This window comes from Rhinoderma darwinii, chromosome 2 (genome assembly GCF_050947455.1).
Source record: "Rhinoderma darwinii isolate aRhiDar2 chromosome 2, aRhiDar2.hap1, whole genome shotgun sequence".
NCBI classification, from domain to species: Eukaryota; Metazoa; Chordata; class Amphibia; order Anura; family Rhinodermatidae; genus Rhinoderma; species Rhinoderma darwinii.
In genome coordinates this window covers 217152792-217165438 of record NC_134688.1, presented here as the reverse complement: position 1 = coordinate 217165438, position 12647 = coordinate 217152792, and the positions used below count along the sequence as shown (strand labels likewise).

The 12647-nt window shown below is 41.6% G+C and overlaps 1 protein-coding gene across 1 annotated transcript in view; it reads right to left on the bottom strand.

Moving 5' to 3' along the window:
- RABEP1 (rabaptin, RAB GTPase binding effector protein 1) overlaps window positions 1–12647 on the bottom strand; it is a 139618-nt gene that overhangs the window by 46056 nt on the left and 80915 nt on the right. The window contains exons 8-9 of the mRNA XM_075852836.1: window positions 12422–12541; window positions 7977–8441 (exon numbers count right to left, since the gene is read on the bottom strand). Of these exons, the coding sequence (XP_075708951.1) occupies window positions 7977–8441; window positions 12422–12541 (585 nt within the window). The remainder of the gene's footprint in view (window positions 1–7976; window positions 8442–12421; window positions 12542–12647) is intronic.

Here is a 12647-nt window from a genome sequence, read left to right as displayed (position 1 = left end):
TAGAATAAAAACTGATCAAAAAGTCGCATGCACCCCATGAAAACTGCAATGAATTCCTCAAGGTCTCTAGTTTACAAAACGGGGTCACATTTGGGGGGTTTCCACAGTTTTAGCACCACAAGACCTCTTCAAACCGGACATGGTGCCTAATAAATTAAATTAATTAAATGTCACCTCTACTTTGATCTAAATTCCTGTGAAACACCTAAAGGGTTAATAAACTTTCTAAATGCTGTTGTGAATACTTTGAGGGGTCTAGTTTCTGAAATGGGGTGTTTGATAAGGGTGTCTAATATATGGGCCCCTCAAAGTAACTTCAGAACTGAGCTGGAAACTAAAAAATAAAATAAAAATGAGGCAATACTTTGCTTCTTACATTATACTGATAATGAGCCGTGCCCACCCCGAGATGACCCCAGTTTTGACCGTTTGTATAAACGGAGACCCCTATTAGACCGTTTCAGTGCCCAGTTTTCCCAAGTATACACCCCCGAGAAGTGTATTTCTATTGATGAGTCCTTGGTACATTTTAAAGGGAGGGTTCAATTCCGCCAGTACCTGCCGGGTAGGAGGGCAAGGTATGGCGTGAAGATGTATAAGCTGTGCGAGAGTGCATCAGGGTATACCTACAAATTTAGGATAGAGATATATATATATATATATATATATAAAGGGAAGGGCACCAGTATTCAGCCCCCAGAATGCCCCCCCTTACTGGGAGTTAATACAAAAATTGTGTGGGATTTGGTGCACCCACTGCTGGACCAGGGTCACCACCTCTACCTGGATAATTTTTATACCAGCGTCCCACTCTTCAACTGCCTCGCTTCCAGAAGTCCTGCGGCATGCGGCACTGCTAGAAGAAATCTGAGTGGCCTCCCTAAGACTCAGCTTGGGCAAACAAGAAGGGGTGAGAGCTGGGCACATTCTAGCAGCAACATATTGTGTGTCACGTACAAGACAAGAGAGATGTCCCACCAGTACCCATGTATCTGTACGAGGTACCAGTACAGAGGCCCCCAAACCAGACTGCATCCTGGACTACAATAGGTACATGGGAGGGGTGGACTTGTCAGATCAAGTCCTGAAGCCCTACAGTACTTCTGGAAGCGAGGCCACACGCATCGTACCAGGGCAACACTTTTTAGGAGAAGTTCCCCAAACTGGCAAGAAGGGAAAAAGTCAAAAGAGGTGCAAAGTCTGCTATAAAAGGGGGATAAGGAAGGACACAATATATCAATGTGATGCGTGTCCCGAAAAACCAGAGCTCTGTATGAAAGAGTGTTTTAAAATTTATCATCCATCCCTTTATTTTAATTTACCCCAGTTTTACTCACTCTGATCCACTTCGCACAGCTTACCCCTCCTCATCTTTCCCCTCTGAGCCCTGCTGCGTGCCCAGGCAGCTGATAACAGCCACATGTAGGGTATTGCCGTACCCGGGAGAACCAACATTACAGTTTATGAGGTGTATATCTCCGGTGGCGCATGCTGGGCACAATATATCGGACACTGAATTGGCATATATGTATAGAAAATTGCAAATTTTACACTGCACCAACTGCTGCGCATTATCTTTTACACAATACCTGTGGGGTCAAAATGCTCACTACACCTCTAGATGAATGCCTTAAGGGGTGTAGATTTTAAAACAGGGTCACTTCTCGGGGGTTTCAACTGTACCGGTACCTTAGGGGCTTCTGCGTACATTACTTAGCACCAGAAAAGCTCCAGTAGGCCAAATGGTGGTCCTTTCCTTCTGAGCCCTGCCGTGTGCCCAGGCAGCTAATAAACAGCCACATGTAAGGTATTGCCGTACCCGGGAGAACCCACATTACAGTTTATGGGGTGTATGTCTCCGGTGGCACATGCTGGGCACAATATATCGGACACTGACATGGCATATATATAGAAAATTGCAACTCTCACTCTGCACCATCTGTTGCGCATTATCTTTTACACAATACCTGTGGGGTCAAAATGCTCACTACACCTCTAGATGAATTCCTTAAGGGGTGTCGTTTTTAAAACGGGGTCACCTCTCCGGGGTTTCAACTGTACTGATACCTCAGGGGCTTCTGCCCAAACGGCAGTTTATCACCACAAATGGGGTATTGCCGCACTCAGGACAAATTGGGCAACAAAATGGGGTATTTTTTCCTTGTGAAAATAAGAAATTTTGAGCCAAAACTACCTCTTATTGGGAAAAATTTATTTATTTTTTAATTCACAGCCCAATTCAAATAAATTCTGTGAAAAAACTGTGGGGTCTAAATGGTCACAACACCCATAAATGAATTCCTTGAGGGGTGTAGTTTCCAAAATGGGGTGACTTCTGGTGTGTTTCCATTGTTTTGATACCTCTGGGGCTCTGCAAATGCGACATGGCACCCGAAAACCAATCCAGCAAAATCTGGGCTCCAAAGAACACATAGCGCTCCTTTCCTTCTGATCCCTCCCATGGGCCCAAACGGCAGTATATCACCATAAATAGGGTATTGCCGCACTCAGGACAAATTGGGCAACAAAATGGGGCATTTTGTTCCCTGTGAAAATAAGAAATTCTGATCAAAAATGACATCTTATTGGAAAAATTGTCATTTTTTTAATTTCACAGCCCAATTCAAATACGCGCTGTGAAAAAACTGTGCGGTCAAAATGGTAACAATAACCATAAATGAATTCCTTGAGGGGTGCAGTTTCCAAAATGGGTTCAGTTTTGGGGGATTCCTACTGTTTTGGCACCTCAACACCTCTCCAAACCTGGCATGCTACCTAAAATATATGCTAATAAAAAAGAAGCACCAAAATGTACTAGGTGCTTCTTTGCTTCTGGGGCTTGTGTTTTAGTCCACGAGCGCACTAGAGCCACATGTGGGACATTTCTAAAAACTGCAGAATCTGGACAATACATATTTAGTAGTGTTTCTCTGGTAAAACCTTCTGTGTTACAGAAAACAAATTGAATAAAATTGAAATTCAGCAAGAAAAATGAAATTTGCAAATTTCACCTCCACTTTGCTTTAATTCCTGTGAAATGCCTGAAGGGTTAAAAAAATTTCTAAATGCTATTTTGAATACTTTGAGGGGTCTAGTTTTTAAAATGGGGTGTTTTATGGGGGTTTCTAATACATAGGCCCCTCAAAGCCCCTTCAGAACTGAACAGGTACCTTAAAAAAAAGGCTTTTGAAATTTTCTTAAAAATATGAGAAATTGCAGTTTATGTTCTAAGCCTTGTAACGTCCAAGAAAAATAAAAAAATGCTCTAAAAACTATGCAGATCTAAAGTAGACTTATGGGAAATGTGAACTAGTAACTATTTTGGCTGGTATAACAATCTGTTTTACAAGCACATGCATTTAAGTTCGGAAAAATTCTATTTTTTCAAATTTTTCTCTAAATTTTGCAATTTTTCACAAATAAACACTGAATATATCGACCAAATTTTACCATTAACATAAAGCCCAATGTTTCACGAGAAAACAATCTCAAAATCGCTTGGATAGGTTTAAGCATTCCGACGTTATTACCACATAAAGTGAAATATGTCAGATTTAAAAAATGGGCTCTGAGCCTTAAGGCCCAAACTAGGCTGCGTCCTTAAGGGGTTAATGTTGATGATTATGGTTAACAGTTAATGAAAACCCCAAACTTAGGGTCTCAGAAAATTAGAATATTATATAAGCCCAATTTCAAAAATTATTTTTAATACCGAAATGTAGGCCTACTGAAAAGTATATGCCCTCAATACTTGGTCGGAGCTCCTTTTGCATGAATTACAGCATCAATGTGGCATGGCATGGAGATCAGCCTGTGGCACTGCTGAGGTGTTATGGAAGCCCAGGTTGCTTTGATAGCGGCCTTCAGCTCGTCTGCATTGTTGAGTTTGGTGTCTCATCTTCCTCTTGACAATACCCCATAGATTCTCTATGGGGTTTAGGTCAGGCGAGTTTTTTGCTGGCCAATCAAGAGCAGTGATACTGTGGGTATTAACCCCTTCAAGAAACAGCATGTTTTGGCCTTGTGGACGCAGGTGATTTTTTCAAATCTGACATATGTTAGTTTATGTGGTAATAACTTCGGAATGCTTTTACCTTTCCAAGCGAATCTGAGATTGTTTTCTTGTGACATATTGTAATTTACGTCTGTGAAAAAATTTGGTCGATAAATGAAATATTTATTTGTGAAAAACCCCAAAATTTAGAGAAAATTTGCAAAAAATTGCATTTTTCTCAATTTGAATGTATCTGCTTGTAAAACAGATATTAATACCACACACCATAGTTACTAGATAACATTTCCCATATGTCTACTTTATGATTGCATCGTTTTTTTTCGAACTTTAGCAACAATTTCTCACATTTTCAAGACATTTTCAAGACATTTCCAAAACCTATTTTTTCATGGACCAGTTCATTTCTGAAGTAGCTTTGAGGGCCTTATATATTAGAAACTCCCCATAAATCACCCAATTTTAAAAAACTGCACCCCTCAAAGTATTCAAAACCGCATTAAGAAAGTTTCTTAACCCTTTAGGCCCCATGCACACGACCGTATTTTTGTCCACCCGTAAATACTGGCGTAAATACGGGTCCTTGGTCACACGTATTCGACCAGTATTCCACCTGTATTTAGGGGCACGTTTTCGCTGCAAAATTACACTGCAGTAAATAGGCAGCCCTTCTCTCTATCAGTACAGGATAGAGAGAAGGGGCAGCCCTTTCTGTAATAAAAGTAAAAGAAATTCATACTTTCCCGGCCGTTGTCTTGGTGACGCGTCCCTCTATTGACATCCAGTCCGACCTCCCTGGATGACGCGCAGTCCATGTGACCACTGCAGCCAGGAGGCCGGACTGGAGGAAGAAGCAGGGAGTTCTGGGTAAGTATGAACGTCTTTTTTTTACAGCTTTATCTATATTGTGTTCGGTAGCCACTGTCCCTGGTGCTGAAAGAGTTACTGCCGATCGTTTAACTCTTTCAGCACCCTGGACAGTGACTATGCACTGACATCGCCTAGCAACGCTCCCGTAATTACGGGTGCACACACATAGCCACCTGTAATTACGGGAGCCCCATAGACTTCTATGGGCCTGCCTGTGCCGTAATCACAGCCTGAAATGGACATGTTCTATATTTTTCAACGGCACGGGCACCTTCCCGTAAGCATACGGGGAGGTACCCGTGGCCAATAGAAGTCTATGGGCCCGTAATTACAGGCCGTAATTTCGGGCGTTTTTACGTTCGTGTGCATGGGGCCTTAGGCGTTTCACAGGAATTAAAGCAAAGTAGAGGTGTAATTTACAAATGTAATTTTTTTTGCAGAAATTCATTTGTAATAGATAAATTTCTGTAACACAGAAGGTTTTACCAGAGAAACGCAACTCAATACTTATTGCCCAGATTCTGCAGAGTTTAGAAATATCCCACATGTGGCCCTAGTGTCCTAATGGACTGAAATACAGGCCTCAGAAGCACCTAGTGGATTTTGGGGCCACCTTTTTATTACAATATATTTTAAGCTCAATGTCTGGTTTGAAGAGGTCTTGTGGTGCCTAAACCGTAGAAACCCCCAAAAAGTGACCCCATTTTGGAAACTACACCCCTCAAGGAATTTATCTAGTTGTATAGTGAGCATTTTAACCCCACAGGTGTTTTGCTGAATTTATTGGAATTAGTCTGTGAAAATGAAAACAGACATCTTAAATTTTTGCAAGGAATAAAGGAGAAAAAGCTCCCCAACATTTATAAAGAAATTTCTCCTGATTACGGCAATACCCCATATGTGGTCAGGAACTTATGTTTGAACACATTACAGCCCTCAGGAGGGAAGGAGCGCCATTTGGCTTTTGGAGCTCAAATTTTGCTATAATGGTTTTCGGTGATATGTCGCATTTGCAACGCCCTGGAGGGACCAAAACAGCGGAAACCCCCCAAAAGTGACATTCACTATCAGAATCCAAGGGAACAAATGCCTCTTCAGCGGTATATAACTTGCGTGCCATTTTTTTACGTATTTTTTTTTAACACATTTTTGTAACAATTTTAATAAAAGTAACAAAGAAATAGTCAACTAATCAATCAATAAATGTATAAACGACCCTATTAATCAATTAGTATCTATAATTATTAGAACTGTAAAATATAGGAATAAATTATTTTAGCTAAATGTGTGTATATGTATATATTACGTATACATATATAATCAATTGAATCTTTACAATTAATCAATTGTTGAACGACTAATAACTTTATGAACGACCCTAACAATCAATTTGATATGTAGAATACAATTAATAATTTATAGGAATGTGTATATATATATATATATATATATATATATATATATATATATATACACATACATACACACACACACACACACACACACACACACACACACACACACAGTATGTACATATATATCTATGTGATTTTATAGATATATATATATATATATATATACACACACACACACATTATAAGCCCTAATTGATTATTAATTTATTGTCCTAGTCTGAGTACTATCTACCTAAACTATAACTAGCTGCCTACACTAAACTATCTATGTGGAGGTGGTTTTTGTGTGTTTCACATTCATTGTGTCTTTATAGGAGACACACAGCAGCTGCTCGGCACAGCTTCTTCTCCCCCACTGTCTCAGAAGGGAGGGAGGAGAAACATTGTAACAAACAGCACGAAAGTTTGTTGCTGCAACAAACTTTGCTGTGAACACCATGATTAGTTTATCATGGTGATCACGTCATCAGGACCGACACCAATCCGGTCCTGATGTCTTCTCTCAGCACTTAGGCTGCTAGTAGCAGCGTGTGCTGAGAGATTCAGAGCACAGGGAGAGCGCTGTGCACTCTGTTCTGACAGCACGTAGATTAACGGGCTGCAGGAGAAAAACCCAGAACCGCAGCCCGTTAATCTACGTGGGCTGGTCGTGAAGGGGTTAAACCAGGTATTGGTACTTTTGGCAGTGTGGGCAGGTGCCATGTCCTGCTGGAAAATGAAATCCGCATCTCCATAAAGCTTGTCAGCAGGGGGAAGCATGAAGTGCTCTAAAATGTCCGGGTAGACGGCTGTGTTAACTCTGGACATGATATATTCCCTGCTCTACCATATACTGTCAACATGACATATCTGCTTTAAATATCCCATTTCTAAAATGAGCTGTCACTAACTTGGTGCCTGCACCAAAATCCCCCCGGCCCCCCAAGCAAAAAATACAGAAGGAACTTTGGAATTCCTTCATAGATTTTTACAGGTTTTAAGAAGAAAAATACATTGTAAATTAGGAGAGGAATTTATTAAGCACTACATGTTTTCTGGAGTCGAAAAGTCAAAATTCTGCGACAATTGCATTTTACCGCCGCTCCTGGCACTTTTCAAAGTGAGCAGGGCTTAGAAATATAAGTTCCGCCAGTAACCGGCATAAATCATAGAGGAAATCTACTCCACCTCATAGCTGGCGTAGATCTTGATAAATATGCCCTAAATGTCAATGTTTATGTAGTATCAAACAATAAGGGCATATTCACATGTTGTAGGTTTATTGCTGAAATTTCTGCAACTGTCCCATTCATCTGAATGGGGCTTGCAGAAATATATGCACATGTTGCAGAAACAAACCCAAATTCACATGTATGGAATATAGTTTTTCTAGTCGCAGAAAATCAGCCACATGTGAACATAATCTTACCAGGATCAGTACTTTATGACCCGGGATGTTAGAGCAAAAGGGGCACAGACCTCTACAGAGTACCATAGCCCTTTTGCTTTAACCATTGATGCAGATGAAGCACAGGTACCCATGGATGACATCTTCTGAAATTCTTCTATGAAGTTGAAGAGGTTTTTAAAACTGGAAATCCACTTTAAACAAAATAATTCGAAGTGCCAAATTACCTTCGTTTGTAGATTCTATATAATAGACAATGCGTATATAGAATATATAGTAACAATAATTTTACCTCCTTCTGCAGTAAGTTCCACTCTGTCTCGCTCACCAGACGATAACCATCAGGAGGCACATACGCGCACTCTATAATCTGAGTGACACTTGAAAGTAGTGAAGCGGTCTCCTCTTGCTCCGGAGTCATGGCTTTGATTGCTTTCTCTTGATCTTTGGTTAACATGAATCCACTTGGCATGTGCAAAGATCCAAGGGAAGAAGTGTCAAAATTCTCAGACACTGAATCGGCTCCAACTAGCGGGCCAAAATCAGATTCATCAAGATTCCCAGCAGATTTGGCTTTGTTATTATAGCCCAGAGTTTTTGCCTGCAGTGGCCCAGATGTACCTAGACTGTCTGTAGACTGTGCTCTCCGAAGTCCATCTTTAAATAAGTCCTCTTGTTTTCCAAAACTTTCTCCTTCATGCACTGCTAAATCCGCATCTAAGGAATGAATTGAGCCATGAGAACTATTCATGAGACCCTAAAAAAAAAACAAGGAATAAAACAAACATCATTTATTCATTCCAGTGAAGCATCACGACCATTCCATGACTTACAGCAAACGTCCACTTTTGATTAACATTTTACAGTTTACATATAGAATTATCCGCCATAAAAAGTATCATAATTGTGCTTTACTTTTAATTGTATGGATTCCAAAGTTAAAGTCTGTATTAAAGTGTAGCTAAACGTTTGAGAACTTCTGATATGTCATAGTGACATGTCAGAAGTTTGGATTGGTGGGGGTCCGAGCACCGAGACCCCCACCAACCGCTAGAACGTAGCAGCTGAAGCGCTCACCCGCTTCGTGTCTGTTCGGCGTTTTCCGGAAGGCTGATGTATCGGAGTACGGGCTCATAGACGCAGGGTATGTTCACACGTACAAAAAGAGGTGGCTAAAACTTACGGAGTTGTTTTCATGGGAAAACAACCTTTTCAAGGCTATTTGAAGCTGAAAATGAAAAGCTTTTTTTTTTTTTTTTTTAATTTGAAGCTTATTTTGAGGCTTTTTTTAAGCCGTTTTTTTGAGGCGTTTTTCATAGCGTCAATGGAAATTCAGCTCCAAAAACACATCAGAAGCGACATGCTACTTATTTTTACGAGGTCTTTTGAATTCTGCAGATTAAAAATACGCCTCATGAGAACAGTATGGTGTATTTCACATTGCAATGAATGGGAAACTGTTTGAAGCATATTTAAAGTGTATTTTGGAGGCATACAACCTGGGAGGCAGGATACGACTTGTGTTAAAAAGTAGCCATTACCATTATAAATCAATCAAAATATTAAAATTAGGCTGTGTACAGGAGGGTTCCGCACGTAGATTTGTTACTTTAGCCGGCAAGAATGCAGCGCTATTCTTGACACCAATTTAACTGAAATTTCAACAGAACCGATATAAAATTAATAATAAATCCGTTCTCGAAGTGGATGTGTTGGAGGCTGGAAAAATGGGCAAGGTAAGGATCTGAGCGACTTTGACAAGGGCCAAATTGTGATGACTGGGTCATAGCATCCCCATAACGGCAGGTCTTGTGGGGTGTTCCTGGTATGAAGTGGTCAGTATCTACCAAAAACTAGTCCAAGCAAGGACTCCCCGTGAACAGACGACAGGGTCATGTGCAATAGGGGCCTCTTTACTAAGCGTGTGGAACGAAGGCTAGCCTGTATCGTTCAATCCAAAAGAAGAGCTACTTTATGATAGAAAGGTGTCCAAACATATGGCGCATCGCAGCTAGTAGCTTTTGCAACTGTGTAGCTGCATGCTTATCCATGTCTACCACAGAAATTGCCTACAATGGACACGTGAGCATTAGAACTGGACCATGGAGCAGTGGAAGAAGGAGGAGGCCTGATCTAATGCTTCAAGTTTTCTCTTACATCATAGGGACAGCTAAGGCCTCATTCACACGATAGGGTCCGAGTGTCGGCCGATAAAAACGGCCGTTTTTCCCGGCCGGTTTGCATCCATTCCAGGCCGTGTTGCCGTTTTTATCGGCCGATTTTGACCCGTTTTTTTCCCTGTCCATTTTAAAAATCGGATGAATTTCATTTAAATTTGTTGCCACACACAGCCCTCTGTAGACAATGCCACAGCCCCCCTGGTAGGTAATGCCACCCGCCCCCTGCAGGTAATGCCACCCAGCCCCCTGCAGGTAATGCCACCCAGCCCCCTGCAGGTAATGCCACCCAGCCCTCTGCAGGTAATGCCACCCAGCCCCCTGCAGGTAATGCCACCCAGCCCCCTGCAGGTAATGCCACCCAGCCCCCTGCAGGTAATGCCACCCAGCTCCTTGTAGGTAATGCCACCAAGTCCCCTGTAGGTAATGCCACACAGCCCCCTGTAGGTAATGCCACACAGCCCCCTGTAGGTTGCACCCATTCCCCCCTTCCAGGAGAAGTCACTGACTTCCATATATGGACAGTATAGTCACTGACTTCTCCTGTAGCTGAATCCCCGGCCATAGGAACGCGGATTCTGCTTCAGAAGTGAGCGACGCCGCTGTGTCCATATATGGACAGTGTAGTCACTCACTTCTCCTGTAGCGGAAACCCTAATCCCCGGCTGGGGATTGGGGATTCAGACTCCTACAGGGAGCAAAAAAAGACCCTCCTCCTCCTCACATGCACTCTGCACTGTGAGGAGGAGGAGAGAGAGCGCGAGCGACTGAATACATGGCCATCACTCGGGACACATTCCGGTGATGGCCATGTATTACCCGGCCCCATAGACTTCTATGGGAGCCGGGCAAACGGCCGAAAATAGGGCAATAATCGGTTGTGTGAATAGCCCCTATTGTTCCTAATGCAGACGTGTGACGGCCGATTTATGAACGGCCGTCACCCGGCCGGGAAACCCTGTCGTGTGAATAAGGGGTGTGTGTGTGTGTGTGTGTGTGTGTGTGTGTGTGTGTGTGTGTGTGTGTGCGTCTCTTACCTGGGTACGGGATGGCTCCAGGATGCACTATGGGAAGAAAAACAGTCAGCGGAGGTAGTGTGTCTTGGTGGGCAATGTTGTGTTTGGAAACCTTGGGTCCTTGTATTTATACGGATGTTACTTTGACACGTACCACTGACCCAAACATTGTTGCAGACTAAGCACAAGCATTCACAGCAACGCTATTCTTTAACGGTAGTGGCCTCTTTCAGCAAGATAAATTGCCCTGCCACACTGCAAAATTTCTCAGGAATGAATGATGGAACATGACAAATAGTTCAAGGTGTGGACTTGGGACTCCAAAATTTCCCAGATCGCAATACAAGTCAGATACATGGAGGCCCCACCTCGCAACTTTCAGGACTTAAATGATCTGCTACTATGTCTTGGTACAAGACACTACAGGCTCCGGTCCCAATATTGCCACTGATCGAATGGCATGTGATCAGACCCGTCCATCAGCACCCTCCCATTGAATAATACTGCGCAAGGGAAACGGCCTGATGATAACGGGTCTGGTTCTTCTCCCACCATCAGCTGCCATGTTGGGACCACAGCGCCGTACTGCCAGTAAAAAAAAATTGGACCATGTGAGCAGCACTTTACACTTTAAAATCGACACTAATCTTGTATCAACATGTTAGGAGTACGTGTTGTAATGTGCTGTTTCAAGCACATTTGGAAAAGGAAAGAAAGCGGCCAAAACCTTTATCTCCCAACAACAATAACTTTTACTTCAAACTTTGTTGGAATATTATCTTGTTTCCATGTTTTATCTTTGACAGTTTGCAATAACACATGGACAAATGGTTCAATCATTCTAAAACGGCAAAAAAAGTACACGGCTACAACAGGATGCACCCAAATGCCTATATAATTGTATGCGATTGCCATCGATTTCTATTGCAAATATAATTGTACGCCTCAATACTTTTTGACAGACAGAAAAGTGCAGAATGCTACAAATTTCTGTACTGTAAAAAAAAAACAAAAAAAAAACAGTATCCAGAAGTACACATTTTTTTTTAATTTTTATAATTTTAGTCAATGGAACAGGATAAAACTGTAGTGTCATCTGGTTGCATGACTATACTGTAGCAGTATACAGTGTTTTTTTGGGGGATTTTTTTGTTTGCAGTAACCAGTAAAAAAACATACCTAATCTGTAAGGCTAAAACGTGATGTGAAGAAGGCCTTACGTAGATTATATCCAAATATAAACTGTATATCTAGATGTGAACTGTATACATTATAAATACCAAGTGACGAATAAGAGGAAGAATATATCTAGAGTTGCGCAAGTGGGAATATATTGAGAGTTCCTTAAAAATACTCAATTGATGCACTTCCTTAATAAGATGAATGTTACTGAAATAAACCTGCCATAAAAGACAGACACACGAAATCACTGAAAGGATAGGCCAAGATGTATATGGTAAAAACAAGCTATTCAACCAAGTTCCCTTGTGTTTACAGATTACTGGACTATAAAGAAAGATTGACAGCTGAAAGATGAGAATAACCTCTTGGCTGTGGAGATTTGGAAGCATTTCATTGTGAGTTATCGTTCCAAGCACTTTTGTCTTCTCTTCCTCTCTTTGCGTTCCTTCTTTTAGGTTACGACTTCTTTGCTCGTCTTCCTCCTAAAAATATAGACAACTTAGTCAGTATAATTATATTATAGCATACACAAGTACATTGTTAAACACAACATTTATTACAATGAGGGGGGCGACTCATCAAGTACCG